At 36.4% G+C, this 25,274-nt stretch overlaps 1 protein-coding gene across 2 annotated transcripts in view; it reads right to left on the reverse strand.

Moving 5' to 3' along the window:
- VIRMA (vir like m6A methyltransferase associated) overlaps positions 1-25,274 on the reverse strand; it is a 61,166-nt gene that overhangs the window by 30,717 nt on the left and 5,175 nt on the right. For both annotated transcript variants that reach the window (XM_008689151.2, XM_008689150.2), the window contains exons 2-10: positions 21,193-21,308; positions 16,777-16,863; positions 15,438-15,486; positions 13,541-13,709; positions 10,406-10,528; positions 9,601-9,873; positions 6,644-7,784; positions 2,578-3,069; positions 1,391-1,545 (exon numbers count right to left, since the gene is read on the reverse strand). In XM_008689151.2, the coding sequence (XP_008687373.1) occupies positions 1,391-1,545; positions 2,578-3,069; positions 6,644-7,784; positions 9,601-9,873; positions 10,406-10,528; positions 13,541-13,709; positions 15,438-15,486; positions 16,777-16,863; positions 21,193-21,308 (2,605 nt within the window). The remainder of the gene's footprint in view (positions 1-1,390; positions 1,546-2,577; positions 3,070-6,643; positions 7,785-9,600; positions 9,874-10,405; positions 10,529-13,540; positions 13,710-15,437; positions 15,487-16,776; positions 16,864-21,192; positions 21,309-25,274) is intronic.

Genomic DNA, 25,274 nt, shown 5'->3' on the forward strand with positions numbered 1-25,274 from the left:
CTCCTTGGTTCTACACTTCTCCATGAGGACTACAACCATGTATATCTGAGTAGTTTTCCTATGCATTTTTAAATTAACTCTTTCAGCATGTATCACTCAAGTGAAAGATATAAGGAACAATAATAAAACAAATATGTGTACCCATCACCCAGAATAAGTAATAAAGCATCAATAATACCTTTGAAGATGTTGTGTGCCCTCCTTTTATAAAGGCACACTACAGGGATAAAAACCTATTTCCTATATGAGAAGTTGAGTTTACTAACCCATACTTTTACTGGTGGTATCAAACATAAAATTTAAGATTAAAAAAAAAAAGTCAGGGGGGCATGGGTGGCTCAGTTGGTTAAACATTCAACTCTTGATTTTGGCTCAGGTCAGGATCTCGGGGTCATGAAATCGAGCCCCTCTTCCAGCTCTGCGCTCAGCAAGGAGTCTACTTAAGATTCTTTCCCTCTTCTTCTGTCCCTCCCCCACCAACCTCCATTTAACATTCTCTCTCAAAAAAATAAAAGAAAAAGAAATAGAAAAAAGTCCACATACTATTTACAATATTTACTCAATGTTATCAAATTTTCTACTTGGTATGGTCAGAAAGAAACCAAAACAAAATTTTAAAAAACTGTGATTAGATACCTTCAATTTTTCAGGACTGCCCACATAAGGTTTGCCATAAACTTCATTCAACATAGATATATATACTTTAGAAAATAACATTCATATTCATTATCCTTTGCTTTTGAGGACAGCACATGTATGTTAATTAATGACAAATGGATTTCTAAATTGTACTCAGAATAGTGTTATACTCGGAAATATATATAGACAACACACACATACACAAACTATACACAAAACTGAACTTCAGAAGGGGTGCCTGGGTGGCTCAGTCGGTTAAGGTCCGACTCTTGATCTCAGGGCGGTGAGTTCAAGCCCTGCCTTGGGCTCCATGCTGGGCGTGGAGCCTACTTAAAAAAAATAAAAAGTTTGGGGTACCTGGCTAGCTCAGTCGGTGAAGCATGTGACTCTTAATCTCATGGTTTTAAATTCAAGCCACACGTGGGTGCAGAGATTACTTAAAAATCATTTTAAAATCTTAAAAAAAAAAAACAACCTGAGTATTTGAGTTCATCTTCAAGCTACTTCCATTTTGATTAGGAACTTCAACTAACCACCAATTACCATGATTTTCCAGGAAAAGGTACTTGTGACAATTTCCTAAAAATCTTTTTAAGAACACCATATAAAATACTTTCATAAAGGGTACTTTCAAGAAGTAACAGAGTATTACTATGTATATTATCAAAACATGATAAAGTACTAATTACAGATATTCAAAGGCTTTTTCCTTCACATATCATAAATGCTTAAATAACTTCAAGTACCATACCTTGCAATTTAGCATTATTTTCATCTGCTTTACAAAGCTTCAAGAGAGATGCTGCATGCTGTTCTAGCATTTGGACATCACTGGAAGACTGAACCACCACCAAAATAAGTATGCATGCATAATTATAAGCTACTGACTTCTTAGACTTGGAATCACTGAAACAAAATAAGGTTTTAAAGTTTTTGGTATGAAAACAATTTTTCCAGGAATAATTTTAAACATTTTTTTCTATTTGGTTTTAAAGAAACCAAGGAATTTTATAATGAAACTTGACTAACTCCCCAAAGAAAAGAAATCGGATTTTAAAGTTCACCTCCAATTCACTTGAAAACACTACTTAAAAGTATATATAAACAAAGCATATGCATCACAATGGAAAGTGAAGTTCTATTAAGAAAGATCAGAAGAACAACAACGAAATATTAACAAGTATACTTCATCAGCAATGAAGGATTTGGAAGTATATTTCAATGGTCTCCTTTAAAATGTTCACCCTGGGTAAGCAGAAATAAGTGTGATGAATCAATCTACTGCCATCATCACTGTCTTTTACCTTAAAACTGCTGAGGTAGAGCTATGTATGGAAGCCACTGCCTTTCATAGTCCCCCCAAAAAGAACTGTCACTCAAGGAGTCATACCAAGACCCTGTTGTGAGGCCAGTTACCTGGATGTCAACGCTTCGTATGACAGGAGCCAGGAAGAGCATGTTTATCTCCTCAGACTCTAAAATCAATCCTCTGCCCTACTGGGCAGCTCTTGAAAACTAGTATCATTCTAAATCCCCTGCCCCTATTCAGTCAAAGTACTTCTGAAACCAGAGCACCATAGTTTAAAGGCAAGGGAAAATTCAAGACAGCAAGACAGTCCTCATTACTCTGCTAGTATATATTCTGGTGCCTTAGGATTCCCCTACATACAAATTAGCAAAAGTTACTATAGTTGTAATTTTGTCAACACCAAGGGAAAACTGGAGGAAGCTGCTAAAACATCCACTTTTTCGCCTTACAAACACATCTTATATTTTAGAAATTTCTATCATTCTAATCCTTAACAAATTACGTATTATGTCAAAAAATAATTATAATAATCTTTACTTTCAAAGCAATACCTTCTTTAAAGAAACTAGCCCTTAACTGATGTAGTTTTCCAGTATAACAGAAAATTTAAGGAGTAAAAAGAAAATTACCCTAAGGCTTCTTTGGAATAGTACTCCATTAGAGTAATAAGACTTTGGAGATTTTTCTCAAGACTGAAAACATGGCCCACAGCTGATCTTCCCACAGGATTAAAAGTAATCAAATAAAGATTGTGAAGGGTTCCCAAGAGATCTGAATGGTCAGTTTCTTCACTGGCTGTGCAACGCTGAAAATGGCTGAACAGTTCTGTAATACACTGCAGTGTCTGTGTTGAGTCCTGTAGCCACAAGGCAAATGCATCGTCAATAACACCATCAGATTGAAGACCCTCCTCTTCGTCTTGATCATAAAGGTGACACAGAGCTCGGATCAACAAATTTGTTGCTTCATATTCCGACATAAAAAAAAGAAGACCCTTCTGTGACTGTGCAAGAAACTTTAAAACATCTTTTGTGGCTTGCAGCACACCAGGGTGGGCACTTGTTACTGGAATTGACAGAAGCAAGGTAACCAGCTCCAAGAAATGATGACTATGAAGATACCTGTAGAAAAATTGATACATGTGAAGTCAGTGCAAAACATTCTTCATTTACTCAGTATTCGTTAGGTAGGAGAGGCGTAAAAATTTCAATGGCCATAATCCTTATCCTTAGCAATACACTACTTTAACTAAAAACATAATGTGGCAACAAGTCTTCTCTCCACTGTGTCAAATAAAAGTGAAAGTTATGTGAGGCTTTTTTCCTAGCTAACATTCAACGGATATCTGACATACAACCATTGACAATTCTTCTCTTTCCAGAATCAACCTTGACTTTTAAATTCTGGGTCTTCTTTCCAGACCACTTATCAAATGTTCCTTTTTCACCATGGTCCTTCTCTACTCATGGTGCACCAGTATATCTGAATTAACCTTGGGAAAATATAGTGCATATCCTATAAAAAACATACAGTTTATTCATATTTACTATAGGCAGTATATCCGAATTAATACCTATAGAGAAAACAGATCCAAATTACCAATTTTTAGTATTTGAAGAGTTAATACTACCATACATAGCACTTTTATTAAACCCAAAAACCATTTTTTGCCATACATCGTTTTAGAAAAAATGTGAACTTACTCAAGACCCCAAAATAGACACAAATGCTACAAGAGTATTTTCACTGTCCTAAAAATACTGTGCTCCATATATTTGTTCCTCTCCCTCACCCTAACCCCGGCAATCACTGGTCTTTTTACTGTCTCCATAGTTTTGCCTTTTTCAGAATGTCCTATATTTGGAATCACAGAGTATATAACTGCCTCTCACATTACTCCTTAAACTCAGGCTTCTAGTTTAGGATAATAAACACCCCCAGTAACTTCTTGATTATGAAGGCAAACAGAACCCTCAAGAAGACAAAAACCCATAACTACTATGCTCAAAGAATATCTTTAACCACCTTGTGGAGTGTTCAGAAAATAGTTAACACTGCAGGCCTCAAACTACTTATATTCTTAAGAACGACTTCTTACAAGGCAGGCCCTTAGTTAGCATCTGGGAACCTGGATTTGGGGAGAGTTCCCATCACCCAACTGATAAGAATGCTCACTGTGCCTGCAGTGTTCATGCAAACAATATGGTTTACACTGAACACCTGCTTTCCTTCTAAGAGGCTGGGATTCTGTTACACAGTAGATATTGGGGGCCTATGGGGCTATCATCCAATAATAAGCTTGGGTGTTTAGATTCTAATGAGCTTCCTCAGTATGCAACATTTCACACACATTGTCACAATTTCTCACTGGGGGAATTAAGCAGGTCCTACGTGACTCTACTAGAAAAGGACTCTGGAAGCACCTGACTGGTTTCCTCAAGTTTCTCCCCATGTACCCTTTTCCTTTCCTGATTGTGCCCTATATCCTTTTGCTGTAATAAATCATAGTCGTGAGTACAGTGCTGAGTCCTGTGAGTCCCACTGGCAAATCCTGAGAGTGATCTTGGATCTTGTCCTCTACTCAGAGGACATTAGGGCCTAATTATCACTTCAAACTAATCCTTCCAAAATGAAAAATTATTTCTCCTTTCAAAATTCACTGCCCCTCCTTAATTTGCCAGTTTTTGTCAATAAAACCCCAGTTCCAATAGTTACCCTAGGTAGAAACCTCAAAACATCTTTAGATCCTTCTCACTTTCTCTTAGCTATTAGGTCCAGTTGCCAAGTCCTAGTAACTGCTTTTTCACAAGCTCTCAATATTAGCACAATTCCCTGTAAGTGCCACTATATCATGTACTTAACATAGTACAATCTAGACTGGCTCATTTAGTTATCATTAATAACTCCAATTTCTTTTTCATTGCAATACATCTTACAACATATAATCTTAGAATACTACTTTGATCCTATCACATCTACTACTCCGAAATAGTCAAGATTTTCCCACATTCTAAAAACAAAATCCAGGGATGCCTGGGTGGCTCAGTCGGTTAAGTGTCTGCCTTCAGCTCAGGTCATGATCTCAAGGTCATAGGATCGAGTCCCACATCAGGGTCCTTGCCTAGTAGGGAACCTGCTTCTCCCGCTGCCTGCCATTCCCCTGGGGCTTGTACGGTCTCTGGAAATAAATAAAATCTTTTTAAAAAATAAAAATAAAATAGGGGCACCTGAGTGGCTCAATTGGTTGAGAGTCTGCCTTCGGCTCAGGTCATGATTCTGGTGTCCTGGGATCAAGCCCCATGTCAGGCTCCCTGCTCAGCAGGAACCCTGCATCTCCCTCACCCTCTCCCTCTGCCTGCCGCTCTCCCTACTTGTGTTCTCTCTCTCTGTGTCAAATAAGTAAATAAAATCTTTAAAAAACATTTTTTAATTAAATTTAAAAAATAAAATAAAAATAAAAACCAAATTCCTTAGCACAGCATTCAAGGCCCTTTATTTCCTCAAGTCTGATACCTAAATGTACCTTCTCCAGTTACGGAGGAGAAAATACTTAATAACCCTTTAATTACCAGTTTCCCTTCAGTGCCTGAAAGCATTACTCCGTTCCTTAGAGTCACTACCCTCAGTTATCCTCAGTTTATGACCTCGCCTCTTACCTTACTAAAAATGAAGTGATCAGTGCAAAGTGCTTTGGCTCCTTTACTGTCTCCATAAAACAAATCTGTACACACATAAGATTTCTTTTCTTCTGTTCAAAGCCAAACCCCTATACTTGTACTCTTGACTTCATCTCCTACCAGACCTTGCTCTACCATTACCATCTTTTGTTCCCAAAAGAAACTAAGGCAAGATCTAATAGTTCAGCTAAAAACAGGAATGGATAGGTACAGATTTTAGAATGGACAAGTACCCCATTTTCTGTTAATGCAGTATGCCCCAATCAAGGCAAAAATTAATCACAGAAATAAGGAATAGCATAATAAAAATGCCATTTTCCCATTAGCTAGAAAAGTATATACAGGCAAAATGCAAAAAAAGTATCAAAAATTAAAACAAAATTTAAAAGTCTACTGTGGGAGCTGACCATAATAATGGCAAAACTGTACCAACAAACAGAGTCAGATAGGGGCACCAGGCTGGCTCAGTCAGTAGAGCATACAACTCTTGACCTCAGGGCTGCGAGTTCAACCCCCATATTGAACATGGAGTCTACTTAAAACAACAACAACAACAACAACAACAAATAGAGTTAGAGAGCATAAATAAGTGGTTAACGGAACCTTAAAGATATTTAAGCAGGTCTGTAAAATTAAATTAGTAAAATATAAATTTAACTTGCAATGTAAGAGAGATAAAGTACAAACAGGTTCACACAGAAAAGCTCTCTCCTTCCTGGGCCATCCTTTTGTACCACACCACCTTCCCAGAAACAACTCTACAATTCCTCATTTATTCTTGCTCATAGATGTGCTTATCACTCTCTTTAACTTAAATCGCTATTACTACTTTAAGTGCTAACTAAAATATAGCTTTCCCACAGTAGTATACTCTCAGTTTCACTACTATCTATTTTGAAATATAGAATATCCTTACACAGATATGCACTGCTTACAAATTTAAAAAAACAAAATCAACCACATAAAATTGCCTGCAGTGATCTGTGAAATATATTTTCCCAAACCAAAAATGTCTTACCTAAAGAGAACAGGGTATGGATCATCCCTTTCTGGAGGTCCAGTAATACGTGCCATTGTTGGGAAAGACTTAACAGGCGGCTGGATCATTGTATGAGGTGCAGTTTCCATTAAATGGAAAACTTCTTCTAGGAGGTTAATAAGCTTTTCTATTTCCCCTTCACTTATATTTGAGGATTCCAAAAGATCCATATCCATTGAAGCCTCTACCTCATTTTCATATTCTGGGTTTGTTCTCTCAAGTCCAGTATCTGTGTCATGATCAGGTTCACTGTGGTTAGGAACAGATGAAGTCTTCTCTGCTAAATGGTCACCAAGTCTTTTAATTTCTGACAAGATTTCATAGAAATGGCACTTCTGAAGAATAGCTGAACCAGCAGTGACAACTCTCACAGTCTGATCTAAAAGTATGAGCTCCAGAAGTTTTTGATAGCCACTTTTCTCGTTCTGCCTACCTCTTAAAAAAGCTTCCATTCCTTCTGTCATACTAATCACACTGTCCAAAGCTTTAAAAGCATTTAACTTAAGGGAAGATGAGACATGATCAGCAAATAGGAGCTCAAATAATCCATTGATTACTCCTGCTTGTAACAATCCCATGACTCCTTGAGCCCCACATTCTGCTAGTGAGGACACTAATTTGGTCCCAGCTTTGAGTTGTCGGACATTTAAGGCAATGGGCTGGCGAAGAGCTACTTGTAAATTTAAAGCTTGCATGGTCCAGTCTACCAACTGGCCAAGAGAGTCTTGTTTTGTGTTTTTCAACTGCAAATAACTTAATCCTTTTATTATTAAACTTGGAATTTCTTCTAAAGCTGTTACCCATTTTGCACCTCTATCTTCCCGATACAAATCTAACAGTTCAGTTAACTTCACTGAAGCTTCTACTGCCCCTGAATTTTCTTTATCTGGACCTTGATCCTTCATTCTACTGATTTCAATTTCAAAAGTAGTCTTGTAGGGACAGCTGAAGTATAAAAGTGGTACAAGCTCCCTGTCATATGGATCATATGTCATAGGAGGAACTGAAGCTAAGTCTTCAGGAGTGTATTCAACATCAAAGTTCGGATACTTAAAGGTTTCACGTTCCAAGTCAGCAATTCCATCTTCATCACTGGAAATTTGTTCATAACCATCATCCCCTGAAAATCAGTTTGAATAATATTTAAATATTACATCACTGTCGTTTAATGAAAAAAAATCTACCTAATCAAAAAAATATATTTTATTTAGTAGTATGGCAAAAAAATAAGAATTAATGATTTTTCAACAAAATTAACTTCTGCCCCAACATCTTACTGACAATTACCAACATTTTTAAATTTCTAATAGAATTAATGAGAAACTTCATAAGCAAAGTCTTCTATCTGTTCAACTTTACAACTAACTCTGCTACAGAAATAAAATTAGAAATGTCATAAAGTAACAAAAATACCTCTCTCAAAAGGGAAGAAATTAACCTTAGCCTCATGAGAGCATTTTTAAGTATTTTTAAGATGAAAAAAAAATTGAAGGGAAAGATTAAATTTAACTAATAATGCCATAATCACAAAACTAAACCAAATATTTTCAGTGAAAACACTTTAAGTTCTTTTTAAACATTAATTTCATATTCCTGAATTTTCATTTCTCTTCGTTTACCTATCACACAGTTTCTTAGGTCTGCATTTTATTTTTATGGAAAAGTTGATCACTGAAAATGCTCAGCTGGGCCAAAACAGAGCTTTCTTATCATTATACATGTGCAACTTTTTCCTCTATTTCAAAAAAAATAAGATTAGAGAGAAAATATGGTTTTACTTTTTAATACTGCTATTGCCTGGCTGTGGGAAAATTGGCATGAGTAGTAACAGTTTATGTAAGAAAAGGAAATGTTCTCCAGCATCAGCCATCTTTTGACATTCTTTTGCTCAAAACAAGTTAGCCTTAGCCATATACTTATGATATCTGAAAAGATAAGGGCTTACAGAGGCCTGACTCCGGGTTAAGCCAGATATCTTCTATTAAAGACCAAATAAACCAGCCTCTTTCTCTCATCTTTTCTACAAAAATGATTAAGAAAAAGCCTGCCTGAAATCTAACTACTATTTGCCAAATACAGTAAGTACAAAAAGTATTATTTGCTACTCTGGAAATGGGGGAGGCTAAAAAAGTATCACTCAATAACCTAACTATTTCTAGTCCATAAAGGGGCCCCTGTGATACCAAAATCTACTCTCATGTAAAATCATCCTTACCTTCACTATTTTAGAAAAAAATAAGGCAGTTTGTCTGTCATTTTACATAAATGCTTTAACATTACATGCTATTTCTTGGACAAATAAAGAGTCAATTAGTTTGAATATCTCTCACTTTTCGCTTTCAAAGAAAAGTAAAGCCTAATCAGAGTACTGCATCATGCTATCATACAACCCTGTATAGTTGAATTTTTTTCCCTGAATTTCTAAAAATATAGCATTTTGCTAGAGTATCTAGATGGCAGACATCTTTAGGAATTCCATCCAGCTTATAGCACCACTCCTTACTCCAAAAACAGCCCACCAAATCTCTAATCATCAGGTATTTGCTACATGATCTTGCTTCCCTAGCCAAAACTGATGGTACCAAGGAGCAACTGATACTGTAGTAAGCCAAACAACCTTTCTCCCAGGAAAATGCAAATAAGACTGAGATACAGCCGGGTAGATTAGGCTGGTTGGTTAAAAAGAGGAGATTAAACCTGTGGGGTGAACAGAGAAACAACAGTTAGCTGACAGAGAGAAAATAAAGTAGAAACATAAAGCAAACAAAAAATGGGTTCCCAGTTCTAGTCAAGTCTTGAGGCCCAGCTACATTCTATCCTTTGAGTTTCTTGAAAGCCATTTATCTTTTTGTTCTAAATTCTCTTGCACTGCTCAAAGCTACATCAAGTTAGTTCCTAGTACTTAAAAACAAAAAGTCCTAATAAATATAACCCACCTTCACCTTCTTCATCCTCTTCACCTTCTTCCTCTTCATCTTCTTCTTCCTCCTCAGGGATACTGTCTACTGTATGGCGATCATCCTCATCTTCATCCTCTTCTTCCTCTACATCCACATCATCTTCATCATCTTCTCCTTCTTCTTGCTGCTCTTCTTCTACTTCTCCTTCATCAGAATACTGCCCTTCCTGGGGAACAGAATTCCGATCAGGAGAAATGGGTTCAAAGTAATCTTCTCTATGAGAAGCATCCTCTTCCTTATCACCAGACACTGAAAAATTGAGATTTAAGAGACAGATTATTTTAATGGTTTAAATACCATGAGGTAGCAGGACTGGATACTACAGCTACTTAATGACACTTTGGATGATTTAGCTCATAAATACCCTTTTTAAAAAAGCTGTAGAATCACCTGCTTTTAAAAATATTAAGAGTATGTACTGTGTAAAGTACACTATTTTATGTTCTAACACCAGAAACTAACCCTTTTCTTTTCAGCTAAAAAGTACACAGGTTATTATCTCTCCCAATACATAACGCTTTTTTTTTAACTGGTACTCTTCTGTATATATCTCTACAGCACTTTATTTTCAAAGCAATGTTGGTACAGCTTCAAATGAATGAACTGATTTTTTTTTTTTAAACAAGTTCACCTGCCAACAGAAAAGCACAAGGAAACACTGCACAGGAAAACGGTGGGGGGCATTCATCAAGATTTGATTACCTATATCTAATTTTCTTCCTTTAATCAAAAAGCACTATAACACTAATCAAGGTGGGGGGTGTGCTGATTTTATTCATACCTGGCAAAGGTATGGGATCATCTTCATCATCATCAGGTGGAGGTGGTCCTGGAGGAGTTCTTGGTCCCCTTGGCTGTGGTCTTGGAGGGCTTCCATTAAACTGATCTTCTTTCTCCCCATCAGCTAGTTTTAATAGAGACAAAAAAAGAACTTTCAAATTATTAAAACAAAGTGAAATGAATGCATGACAAAAATGCTGTTAATTGTTTGCGTTTTTCATCTTCGGAATTTATTGATAAACTTTTCCTTTCCAAAATCTAACAAATTTTACTAGTTAACTTATATTATAAAAGTTAGAATTTGTACTCAGCTATCAGAAAGAACAAGTTCTCAACATTTGCTACAACATGGATGGCACTGGAGGAGATAATGCTAAGTGAAATAAGTCAAGCAGAGAAAGACAACTATCATATGATTTCTCTCATCTATGGAACGTAAGAACTAGGATGATCGATAGGGGAAGAAAGGGATAAAGAAAGGGGGGGTAATCAGAAGGGGGAATGAAGCATGAGAGACTATGGACTCTGAGTAACAAACTGAGGGCTTCAGAGGCGAGGGGGGTGGGGGAATGGGATAGGCTGGTGATGGGTAGTAAGGAGGGCATGTATTGCATGGTGCACTGGGTGTTATAAGCAACTAATGAATCATCGAGCCTTACATCGGAAACTGGGGATGTACTGTATGGTGACTAACATAATATAACAAAAAATCATTAAAATGTTAAAAAAAAAAAAAAAGTTAGAATTTGTGAGTTCCCACATATTAAAATATACTCCTGGGCATTATCCCAGAGAAATGAAGACTTACTTTCCTCAGGAAGATGTACACAAAAAGCTGTTCATAACAGCTGAATAATATTTGCGAAAGTCAAAAACTGGAAACTACTTAAGTGTCCTTCAGGGGTTGAACAGTTAAATAAACCATGATATATCCATACTAAGTAATACTACTCAGCAATAAAAAAGAATGAACTATTGATACACACAACAAAGTGGATGAACTTCAAAGAAATTATGAATGGAAAAAGCCAATCTCAAAAAGATACCTACTACCTGATTCCATTTATGTAATATTCATGAAATAATATAATTATAGAGTTGGAGAACAGATTAGTGATTGCTAAAGCTTAGGGATGGGTGGCACGCACGTAGCTATTAAAGAATAACACCAGAATAACTTGATGGTACAATCAAGATACTTGATTATGAAAGGCTATATATAACATAAAACTGCATACAGCTACACAGACACACACACACACACACAAGTGCACGTACAATTGGCGAAATCTGAACAAGCTCTTAGAGAATTTTGTTTCGATATTGTTCTACAGTTGTAAAAGATGTTATCAATGGGGGAACCTGGGGAAAGAGTGCATAGGACTTCCTCATGCAGTTCTTTGCAACCTCCTATGGATCTACAATTGTTTCAAAATAAAAAACTAAAAACATACATACATTCATATACAGAAAATGTATGAGCACAAGTGTCAATTTAAAACAAGTCAGTAAATTAAACAAAAATTTTGAGTAGCCACTATATATTTAGGCACTGTGATTAAGACCCTCTCCCTGCCACTGCCCCTGCTTGTACTCTCTCTGTCTGTCAAATAAATAAAATCAAAAGAAAGAAAGAAAGAGAAAAGAGGGGAGGGTGGGAGGGAAGGGAAGGAGGAAAAGAAGGGAGGGAGGGAGGAAGGAAGGAAAAAGAGAAGAAAAGAAAAAAGAGAGAGAGAAAGAGAAAGGGAAAGAAAAGTGATGGGGCATCTGGATAGCTCAGTCGATTAAGCCTCCGACTCTTGGTTTTCGCTCAGGTCATGATCTCATGGGTCTTGAGAACAAGCCCCATGTTGTAAGGCTCCATGCTCAGCAGGGAGTTGCTCAGGATCTCCCTCTCTTTCTCCCTCTGCCCCCTCCCCATCTCACCCTCTGCCCCAAGCTTTCACTCTCTCTTTCTAAAATAAATGGGTAAGTCTTTAAAAAAGAAAAGTGAAAGATTAACTTTACTGAGCAGGTAAGATTTAAGAAAAGAGATGAAACTGGTGCCGGGCGCCGGGGCCTGGGCCCAGACAGTTGAGCATCCCGACTCTTGGTTTCAGCTCATTATATGTTAATCAACTGAATTTAAATTAAAAAAAAAAAAGATTCTTTCTCCCTCTCTGCCCCTCTCCCTTCTCTAAAATAAATAAGTAAATCTTTAAAAAAGAAAAGAGATGAAAATACAGTGTGTGACTATCAGAGACAAAGAGCTCACACCACATTACATCATGCTTAAGAGGAGGTCATTTTATTGGCTCATAAAATGTTCATTGTAAAGCAAAATACTTTTCCCTAGTTACCTCAATTATAATTTCAAAATGTATTCCTGAATCTCCTTATTTCAACAGCTTATGGTGAACGATACTGGAATAAGGAGAAGAGATCCTGGGAAACAGAAGTCCAGCTACCTGCTTTATAGAAGGAAAGCCACTGAAATTTAATAGAGTTATTTTTCTCGCCTCCAGTTAATGAGCAAAAGGTTCTCAAAAATGGGGAAAAATCTGAGCGCCTGGGTGGCTCAGTTGGTTGAGTGACTGCCTTCGGCTCAGGTCATGATCCTGGAGTCGCGGGGCTGAGTTCCGCATCGGGGCTCCCTGCTCAGCAGGGAGTCTGCTTCTCCATCTGACCCCCGCCCATGTTCTCTCTCTCTCTCTCTCAAATAAATAAATAACTAAAATCCTTTAAAAAAATGGGGGAAAAAATCTGCATTTAGACATCTAACCAAATCTGAAATGCACTCCTGAAAAAAAAAATACATGAGTATTCTAAGAATATATACCAAACTTACTGCCTATTCCTCAAATTCTTCGGAGATAATTTTGATATTAAACCATGAGTAACTACTGGATTACATTTACATATTTTAAATAAAAAACCTCAGGTCAATTCAAAAAGCATTCTAGGAAACTAGAGGAAGAAAATAAAATGTAACCACTCAGCATAAAAAGAAACTCCTACAGGAAAGAATTGGGAGACTAACAATGATATCTTCTCAAGTTTTAAGGAAGGTTCAAAGGGTGAAAGAGCTATTTGAATTACCTTTTCCTACTATAATAAACATAAGTGTCACTGACAAAGACAAATTTAAAATTCTCACCATGTTTTGGATTCCTTTTCAAACTTGGCTGTGGCTGGGGAGGAGGTGGAGGTGGTGGTGGTGGAGGTGGAGAGTCTCTGTCATGACTTATCACTCTATCCACTGATCCATATATTGCCAGTGTCAGACAATTATACCAGCCTCTTAACACCAAACCATCAGTATTCACCTAATTTGTTGGGGGAAAATATCTTTCAAGTTAATGTTTTAATATGCCAAAAGTAAACTGACATCAAATTACTTTGTGGTTAAACTGAAGTCTTTAAAAGTATGCTGAAACTGCAAAGGTCAACATTGGTGGAAATTTACCCAAAGGCATAGCTTTCAAATGGCCCTCCAGAATTGCCTAAACCTGTCTCAAGACTACATCTCCCCTGTCTGATACCTGATGTCAACTCTGTTCAAAAAAGCATAACCAGATTCCCAATCAAGAGAATAAAAATGAGAGAGAACAAAATTAAGTGGGAGTTACTGCCAATTAATAAATTAAACCCCAATAGTTAGAGGTTGCGGTGCACAAAGGCCCAAACTGTGCCCTCCCTAAAGAATTATGAAGTCCATAAAATTGTACAGCATTCTTTTTACATGCCCAACTCATACATGCAGGTATATTTCAAACACCCACATTGTATTTAAAAACTAAGGGTAACCAGAAGTATTAAAGTATTTTTGCAAAGAAACTTTCTCCTAAAAACATCAAAGACTGGGGCGCCTGGGTGGCACAGCGGTTAAGCGTCTGCCTTCGGCTCAGGGCGTGATCCTGGCGTTATGGGATCGAGCCCCACATCAGGCTCCTCTGCTTTGAGCCTGCTTCTTCCCCTCCCACTCCTCCTGCTTGTGTTCCCTCTCTCGCTGGCTGTCTCTATCTCTGTCGAATAAATAAAAAAAATCTTTAAAAAAAAATAAAATAAAATAAATAAAAAGATCAAAGACTTTATCAATGCCATCAATCCTCAATATTTTCTTTTGTTTTTCAATACTTATCTACATTAATTGCCGTATTTTCACAATAACTATAAGGTAGCCGGAGTGAATATCATCCACAAGTAAGAAAATCAGAGTGTCAGCAGAAGAATCTGAACTAGAAAACAAAGCCCCTAACTTCTGAGCTCTTTCCACTCTACCATGTTGAGTAAAGATGAAGTAATAAGTAGTAATGGGCCCCTTCTAAAGGCATAAGGAAGAAAGAAATTATTATTTTCCTTGCTAACTCTAGTAAACTCCAGTAAAGGGAAACTGGGGGCCAGAAGAAAGGCTCAAAGACTACCCCAGGGATCAACAGATTCTAAACAGAAGCCCCACTGGAAGACAAATTAAGAGATAAGGAGGATAATTTTTGGTCTAAACAGAATGTAGAGGATTAGATACCTACATCCCCACCAAAAAAGCAAACAGGCTGAGTAGTCCCATATTAGATCACAGTTATTTTTATATTTCTGATTGCCCGTGATTTAGCTCTTCTAGATGCTTTCAGAATGGCATTTTGTAAATCAAGAAAAAAGGCATACTTTTGATAAGAAAGGAAGAGATATAAAATACATATCTGTTAAGAAACTTAAGGCACAGTAGTATCTAATAACAATTTACCTTCCTGTCATCTTCTGAACTTGCTCACCTAAAGGAAAGAAGAGAAAGCACAAATGCTGGCCTCTTCCTGACTCACATTAGAATTAGAGGAAGAAAGAGCTTTATGGGTAGACAATGACATTACATTGCCTTTGCTCCATTTTAAAATAGCTTCTAGACACAAGAGGAATCAGACAAGAAATGATGTTAACCTGCAGCACTAGAACCAAATAGGCTGATATTCTGCATCACTGGTTCATTTAGAACAAAATTTTCAATGAAAGTGAAAACAAACTGTAGGAACAAGATGAAAACTGATTTCTGCAATTACCTTTGAGTTGGGTCTAAAGATGATAGAAGTATTCTCATCATATTCCAGGCTGCCAAAAGAGTAGGAATAAATATATAGGCTCAAACACTGAACATCACAGTTCATGAAGAAGTCTTTCTAAACTTTTATGTTTTAATAAAACCAAATGCTAGATTATTGTTTCAATAAACCACAAAGTTTAGTTTTAATTTACTCCCCCCAAAAAGTTATCAAGTATAAAACAAACTCCCCAGAGATTCTGATTTAATTAGTTTGGGGGGCGCCTGGGTGGCACAGTGGTTAAGCGTCTGCCTTTGGCTCAGGGCGTGATCCCGGCGATCTGGGATCGAGCCCCACATCAGGCTCTTCTGCTATGAGCCTGCTTCTTCCTCTCCCACTCCCCCTGCTTGTGTTCCCTCTCTCACTGGCTGTCTCTATCTCTGTCGAATAAATAAATAAAATCTTTAAAAAAATAATAATAATTAGTTTGGGATGAGGATAGGTATCAGTATTTTTTTTAAAAGCATCCCAGGTTAAAAACACAAAAACAAAAAACCCAGGTAATTCCAATATACAGCCAAAGTAGAGAACCACTGCATTACAGCCTTCCAAAAATGTATAATGGAACCGAATAAAGTACCTAAATTTATTAAGTAGGTACTGACATAAAAACATTCTATAATATTAAAAATCAGCTGCTTCAGACTATCTAGGTTCCCCTCATTTTTTTTTTTAAAGTTAAATTATCAACATAATAGTAACTGAGTGAAGGATCAAGTAAATACAAGTGAAATCTAAAAAACTGTTACTTCCTAGACAAGTATAGAAATTTTTCCATTTTTAAGCCACCTTTAAATTTTTTTATTTTATAAATGAATTCTAAATAAACTCATTTAATGGTCAATTATTTTTGCAGATATCAAAACAACTAGTTTTAATAATACTGAGCATGTATTAAATAATCCAACATGGGGGTTTCATTAACAAAATTCTCACTTTACAAAATATGACTACGGAATTTTATTATGTAGCAGTGTGATGTAAGACACAAATTATTAGCTCTCAATGTGTTTATACAGTTCTTTTAAAGAAATTAAAAAGCAATTTTTTTCAAATAAGATTATCAAATCATTTGGTATGTATAAGAAATGTATACACCAACAAAAAGCAAACAAAAGATGGCTAATGTTTCATACATTTAAAATTTTATTTTACAAAGAAACTCAGCATCTTCCTAAGAGCTTGACATTTCTTTACTAATGCCAACTGGTCAAATAAATCCTTTTCTTCTATCTAAAGAATAAAAAGGTTTGCCTATTAACTCCTGAGTTTCTGGTAAAATTACCTAGTAGGTACATACCTTCCCAACCTATCGAAAACTGGGGCACTGGGTTTGCTTACATTGTTAAAGAATAAGTCTAATTGAAATGTGTGCGGAGAGGTCTCCCTGTGAATAAAACAAAGTTGAAACGTCAGCCTTGGCAATAATCAGTTCCTAAATTAAAACAAAACACAAAGTAAGTACAAATTGAAGAGCAATTGCAGAATTCTATCTTAAGATTTAAATAAAAATATGCAGTTAATTATAGTATCTTCCATAATTTTATTCATATCCATTCTCAAGTAGGGAACTATTCACTTTGAGTATCACTGAAAGTGAAATTTTAATAATCAAGTATCTTTAGCCTGCTACTTGGACGATTCTAATAACACGTAAATATTTTTAAATTTTAATGTATTATAAGGGCAAATGCTAATTAATTGTGACATCTAATTTCATAATTATTTATAGCATGATTCCCTTCCATTAGCAAAAAGAATCAGGAGTTAACTAACTTCAAATTATATAATTACAATTTGATTTCAACTTAGCCCACATTAATACAAGATCATAATAATTTTAGCATCAGAGCCCTAAATTGTGATTTAAAGCCTAAATTCCTATTTGTGTAGCAACAATTTACATAAATATTTTGATTCTGTAGATTTATATAGTTAAGTATAAAGCCTATTTAATTTGTGTTAGAATTAAATCTTACTTGATATATATTTCACCCTTGGCTGAAATTCCTTAGACTCAACTAAAAACCTTGATTTTAAATACCACATACTTTATTGCTTATATACAAAAAATCCAAATGGTAAAAAGTGTAATGCCCAGAGTATATCAAACAGGTTCCCTCATGCACTGATAGAAGTAAAAACAGGTGCAATTGTTCTGAAAGGCAATATGGCAATAAAATTCAGGAGAATGTGAAAATGTTCACACCGTTTGATCCAGAAATGCTTTTTTTCTAGGAAGTGTTTCTATGGAAACATTGTTATACAAAGATTTTTTTCAAGAGGATGCTCATCATACTCTTACTTGTAATTTGAAAAGTAAAAAACACCTAATGATCCCCACACAGGAAACTAGCCAAATAAACTACAGTACAGTAGTACCCCGCTATCCACAGGGGATACGTTCCAAGGCCCAATGGATGCCTGAAACCATGGATAGTACTGAACCCTATATATACTGTTTTTTCTCATATATATGTACCTACATAAATATATATATAAACCTACAATTTATAATTAGGCACAGTAAGAGATTAACAACTAATAATAAAATAGAACAATTATAATAATATACCATAATAAAAGTTATATGAATGTGGTCTCTCTCAAAATATCTTATTGTACTGAACTCATTCTTCTTCTTGTGATATGAGATGATAAAATGTCTCTGTGATGAGATGAAGTGAGGTGAGTGACACAGGCATTGTGACTTAGCGTTAGTCTACTACTGACCTTCTGACGATCTGTCAGAAGGAGGATCATCTGCTTCTGGACTGCGGTTGACCGCGGGTAACTGAAACCCGGAAAGTGAAACGTGGATAAGGGGGGACTACTGTACATTCATTCATTCGATTATGCAAACATTAGAAATCATATTTTCAAATAATATTTAATGATGTGAAAGTAGTCCTGATGTAATGTTAAGTATAATAAATACACAAAATAGTGTACAGTTAGATCAGAGTAGCATACCTTTATGTTACCCAAATTCAACTATATATGTGCTCAACATCTCTAGTCTTTCCCTCCTATCCTTCTTCAAACTAGACCCTGGCTTTCAATACCTCAAGGAAAGGAAAAAGGGTTCAAATGCAAATTCTTTACTTTTGAGGCCCCAAACACTCAGATGTCAGTCACTGAAAAGTGATTTAAAGAATCAGTGGTGGGACGCCTGGGTGGTTCAACCGGTTAATCATCTGCCTTTGGCGCAGGTCATGACTCCAGGGTCTTGGGATCAAGTCCTGCTTCTCCCTCTGCCTGCCTTTCCCCTTGCTTGTGCTCTCTCTCTCTCTGACAAATAAATAAATAAAATCTTTTTTTTAATAAAAATAAAATAATTTGACTGCACTATACTTTCATCTTAAAACTTGACTCTAAAACCTAACCTCACATAAGATGCCACATTTACAAAAAATAACGAAATAAACAAACATATACATATACATTAAAAAACACAAAGCATCAGGGGCGCCTGGGTGGCACAGCAGTTAAGCGTCTGCCTTCGGCTCAGGGCGTGATCCTGGCGTTATGGGATCGAGCCCCACATCAGGCTCTTCCGTTATGAGCCTGCTTCTTCCTCTCCCACTCCCCCTGCTTGTGTTCCCTCTCTCGCTGGCTGTCTCTATCTGTCGAATAAATAAATAAAATCTTAAAAAAAAAAAAAAACACAAAGCATCAAATGTAAGGATCTTCTCAGGATGGAGGAATTAAAGGGATTTTAATTTTACCTATACATTTCTGAGTTTTATAATGAGAAAAACACCACTGCAAAGTATGCTGTACAAATATCACTTGATCTCTAACATTATTTCCTGACATCTTACATTTGCATGACTATATCAATACTTCATTTTACTGTTCTATAACATATTAATCATGTATAAAGTTGTTCCTGATAATTTCGTATTTGGAATTATTAAAACATGAACTGCCATTCACCCCCAGCTAAGAAACAGAAGAGAGAAAGAGGATGGAATATGTAACAATACTCCTACCAATTGCAGCCAATGGCAGAGATCCATTTTGCCTGCTGAGCTAGCCAGTGTCAAAGATAGCCCCCAAAGACCAATCGTTTCCGGTATTCACACCTTTGTGTGGTTCCCTCCCACACCATACCAGCAGAATATGTAATCCACAGAATATGGTAAAAATGACAGTATGCCAATTCTGACATTAAGTTATATGCAAGCTCTCTCACTCCTGGATCACTCGCTCTGGAGGAATCCATGCTGAGACATGAGCAGCCGCATACAGAAGATCTCCTGGCAAGGAACTGAAGTCTCCTGACAACAGCCATTTGAGTGAGCTTCTAAGCAAATTCTCCAGCCCCAGCCAAATCTTCTGAGAATTCAGCCCTGGCCTATATCTTGACTATAACATCATGAGAGAACTTGAGCCAACTAAGCCACTTCTGGTTTCCTGACCCTCAGAAATAGTGTGAAATAATAAATGTTTACTGTTTTAGGCTGCTAATTTTGCTATAATTTGTTATTTAGCAATAGATAACTAACAGATTTCCTTGACCCAAAGCAGTACAATTAGAGAAAACTGTTAGATACACTATCATTCTCCCACCTTTTCCATTCTACACACACCTCCTTTAAAGGAAAAAATAGGAAGAAATTATAGGAAAACATAAGTTTTAATTTCCTTAAACATGGAAAAAGAGATATGAGGTAAATTATGATTTCTCATTATAAACATTAAACACTCTTTGTTTTGTGTTTTACTTTTGAATGACCTGAAAACCTCTGAAGATTTTATATCTATTTTTACAAATAGCCAACTACATTTCATAATTATGAAAAAATGAGCCTTTAACTTTGAATCTTGTACCATAACACTGACTACTAAGCAGCTGGTTTAACTCTTACAAGTAACAGAAATTAACCTATCACAGCACGTACATACTGAAATATGGTATTGAGAGTATAAGCTAAAAACGCACATAAATAAATGTATTATATATATTCATGCATCCACAACCAAAATTTGGCTTATACTTCCAATTCATGTAATTAAAATAAGATGATAACGATTATTCTTGTTACAACAAAGATCAAATTTCTCTGTTTTAGGTCAGCTGTTGAAGTTATCAACACCACATCAGGGACCATGTCTTACATTTTGCTTATTCCCACAAAGCCTAAGAAAGAGAAAGCATCAAACAACTACTTGCTAATTACAACTAAAGGATAATGTGAAACTAAAATTTATAAAAAGACACATGTATCAGGCTAAGAAGATCACCATTAAGTCATGAAAACTGATATTATAAAATAATATAAAAGATATATTTCTAAATATTCAGACTAATTCTTATTTATTTTCAAGGAAAAAAACAGGTTAAAAATACTTCATCCAAAAAATAAAAACACAACAAAAAAAAAACCTTTATCTACCAGATTGTGCCACACTAGAATATTTTAGAAAATAAAAACCTATTTCACCAATTAAAAAATAAATGAAGAAAAAAATTCCATCTAGTACTTAGATCAAAAAATTGCTCTTTTTATATTTATGATACATGGATTATACAGAAAGCCTATAGTCTGTTAAATGTAACATAATATAACCATAACTGAATAAAGTTTTAGGTTGTTGTTTTTTGTTTTTTTTTTTTTACCTCCAAAAGATTACCTTAAATTTTTATATTTAAGAGTATGCCTAGGACAATCTTTAGTCACAAACACTTCTAAAAAGAAAGATGACTTACCCGTATGCTCTATTATCTGGCAGGCTGCTATGGGCTCTCACTCCTGGGGGTATGACTCGGACTTCATTGATATAAACCACACATGGAAAACGAACTACATCTATATGAGAACTTTGCTTTAAAAAAAAGGGAAGGAGAAGGACATACTGTAAGCAAACTGTTCAAAATTTACTCATCTTCAATTTGTTTCTTTCAGAATGTCAAAAATATTCTTAAATTCCATATCATTAAAACAGTGCTATTATTTATAATACTGTAGAAATCATTGTTTTGAAAATAGCTGATGATAAAACGTACCTAGTTAAATCTCTCCATGTGTGTACTAACATTTTCTGCACCATATCTGCCTCTCTGCTGACGTTCTACTTAAGCCAATACAGACCCACAATCCCTTACTGTGAAAGATGCCTTTCACAATCCTGACTTACTGGGTTTTTAGAAAGGTAATATAATACAAATACTGCATATTTCTTAACACCCGCTACCCCTGGGGCAGTACCTTGTAATCAAACATTAATATTTCTGCAACTAGATGTACTAAATAAAGATTATAACTACCATGTCAGTTCAAATCAGATTGCACGGCCAAATGAATTCAGGACAGATTTTTCTGCCATTTTTGAATTTCTGAATTACAAAGAAGAGACTGAGGATCTATGCTTAAATTAGCTTAATTTAAATATATACCAACTAATATCAAGAGATCAAAGGGGGTCATTTAGGTACTTAATAGTTGAGATAAACCCTTCTTGAAATTTGAAAAAGAAAAGAATCCACAAACTCTTTATCACAATAAAGAAATGTATAGCATTTATATTCAGCATACACTTATTTCTATGTATTATTTGATACAGTATCAGACAAAGATAGCTTTTGTGATCAATAATTTAAAAAGGAATTTGTCACACTGTTTTTGGACTTACATCAACTTTTCCTAGCAGTTCAGCTGACTATGATTACTTAGTGATCAAAATTCATGAGAATGGTTCGTGTTATTTGTATCTAGAAAGACTGAGTCCTGAGTCTCTCTTAAAGCTGCACAGAATATCATGCATATCAACAGACCAAAAGACCATTCAAGTTAGTTTTTCCTAAAATATGAAAGAGGATGACTTCCCAATCTTGCATTTTTAAAGTCGGAGATCATGATTAAATATATAGGCATAAATATCTTAAAATAATATAATGTTTACTATTCAAATTCATTTTAAAACTCTCAAAGATATAAAATAAACAGGATGAATGCAAAATGAAGCTGACTGCTGTCTTCCAATACTCACTTTCCTCTTCTGCTAACAAAGCCTGAATTGGGCACAAGTGAACTAAAGACTGGATTTCCCAGACTCCTGGAAGCCAGTGTGTACATGTGATCACTAAATTCCGATCGATGGAAAATAAAGAAATAAATAAATTCTGATTGATGGGATAGAAATGGAAATGATGCAGGCAATTCTGGATCATGTCCTTAAAAGGAAGGTTCAGACTTCAAAAACTCCTACCTCTAGTTCCAAAATTCTGCTGCCTTTCTAGAACACTGATGGTATGGGTGAGCTACCTTGGACAATACAGGCAATACTCTTAAGGATGGCAGAGGAACACGAAAGAAGGAAGCTGGGTCCCTGACATTGTGGAGCTGTCATATCAGCCCTAGAATACTTACAACTAGATTGAGAGAAAATCCTATTTTATCAAATCCACTGTTATTTTGACTTTTGTGACAGCAGCTGAACTTGTATCTTAATTATTACAAATGTAGTGTAGATATTCCACAAACACTATAACAGATAAACATAAAAGAAATTAGCATTTTGTCTCAAACTTTGGTCTATGTTTCCTTCCTGTAAGGAACTTCTTTTATTTTTTTAAAGATTTCAGTTATTTGAGAGAGAGAAAGAGAGCGCGCACAAGCAAGAGGAGGAGGAGAGGGAGAGGGAGAACCTCAAACAGACTCCGTACTGAGCACAGAGTGACACAGGGCTCGATCTCACGACTCTGTGATCATGACCTGAGCTGAAACCAAGAGTTGGACACTTAACCAATTGAGCCACCCAGGCACCCCTGTAAGGAACGTCTCTACTTATAAATTGTACTATAAAGAAGCTCCTTTGCTTACATGTTATAAGTTCTCATTAATATGTACAAACGAGGGATGCCTGGGTTTCTCAGTAGGTTAAGCAGTTGCTTTCGGCTCAGGTCATGATCCCAGAGTCCTGGGATCAAGCCCCACATTGGGCTCCTTGCTCACTGGGGAGCCTGCTTCTCCCTCTGCCTGCTGCTCTCCCTGCTTGAGCACTCTCTCGCTCGTTTGCTTTGACAAATAAATAAAATCTTTAAAAAAATATATGTACAAAGGAAACTTAGAACAAAGTTCATTAACTGTATCCTCCTCTACCTTACCCTATACTGATTAGTTAATGGTATTAGTAGTTAGGGTGGGAAAAAAAAATGAACTTAAGGTTTTATGAACAGCCTTTCAAAATCTATTTTGTTTGTAAGTAGAAGAGTTTCTGCATAAGTTGCTACCCCCTTTATTCAATATTTATTTCTAAACACTTATTAAACATCTATTATGTTCCAAGGAATGCCAGGTCCCAAAGACACCAAGACAAAGACATAAATTTCAGCCATTAAGGAAGAGACTATCTATTGTGGTAGACAAACACATATTGCTATGCTAAGACTCACACAAGATACTGGGCAAAGTCAAAGGAAGTACTCACCTAACTCAGGTTGTGGGCAAAAATTTGTGGGGAGGAAAAGAGGAGTATCAGGAAAGATTTCCCAAAAGAGTAGCACCTGAGCTAAGTAAGTCTTAAAGGAAAACAAGAATGGGTGGCAAAGGAGTAGAGGGAACAACTTTCCAAGCAAAGGGAGAAGCATGCACATAAGGAATGCAAACAAAAACTTGGAAGGTTCAAGAAACTGTAAGCATAGTTCACCACGGCTACAGGGGGAAATGGGAGACAAAGAGAAGTAGGGCAGAGTAGCTAAATATAATCAATAAAATTACAAGAAATAAAATTTTTATCCATTGCCATTTGTCAACTCCAAATCTAACTCACCATTTAGGACCTCTCTCCCAAGCCCCAGACCACAATAACCAACTGCCAACCAGACATCTCCACTTCAGTGTCCCTCTGGCACCACAAACTCAACAAGTCCAAAACTGAAATATTCTATATCGGTGATAACAACACCATCCACACAATGGCCAATTATCATCCTTTGCTTCTTTCTCATTCTCTCTCACCTAAATCATTCATTTAAACATCAAGTCCTATTGATTAAACCTCTAAATAGCTCTCAAATTTGTGTATTTCTTGGGGCACTTTGGGTGGCTCAGTTGGTTAAGCGTCTGCCTTCGGCTCAGGTCATAATCCCAATGGTCCTGGGATGAAGCCCTGCATCAGGCTCCCTGCTCAGCGGAGAGCCTGCTTGTCCCTCTCCCTCTGCCCCTACCGCCCCCCCAACTCATGTTCTCACACACTCTGCCCTCTCTCTCTCAAATAAATAAATAAATAAATAATCTTTAAAAACCTGCGTATTTCAGGGCGCCAGGATGGCTCAGTCAGTTAAGTGTTTGCCTTCAGCTCAGGTCATGATCCCAGCGTCCTGGGATCGAGCCCCATATCGGGCTCCCTGCTCAGGCATGGAGTCTGCTCCTCTCTCTCTGTTTGCCCTTCCCCACCCCTGCCCGCTCGTGCTCTCTCTGTCTCTCAAATAAATAAAATCTTTTTTTAAAATCTGTGTATTTCTCTCCATTATGCTGTCACTTTTCTAATTCTAGATACTATTCACACTAATCTGGATTCCAGCAATAGGATCCTAACCGGTTTTATGCTTCTTCCTTGTCCCCCTCCATTCTCCTATTGCAGTGTAGTCCTTCTAGAAAGTATGTATCACTCCCCTGTTCCTTAATGTCCCCAGGCCAAATTCCTTGTCTAATAAACAAGTACAGTCTCTTCTTATCACTCTAAATTTATAGCCCCAACATACCATGCTCTTTCTCACCTTCATGCCCCACTCATGCTATTATCTCTGCTCCCACACTCCTCTGTCCCACCTCCTTTTAGAGGTCAACT

This window comes from Ursus maritimus, unplaced genomic scaffold, assembly GCF_017311325.1.
Source record: "Ursus maritimus isolate PB19 unplaced genomic scaffold, ASM1731132v1 scaffold_9, whole genome shotgun sequence".
Taxonomy (NCBI): Eukaryota; Metazoa; Chordata; class Mammalia; order Carnivora; family Ursidae; genus Ursus; species Ursus maritimus.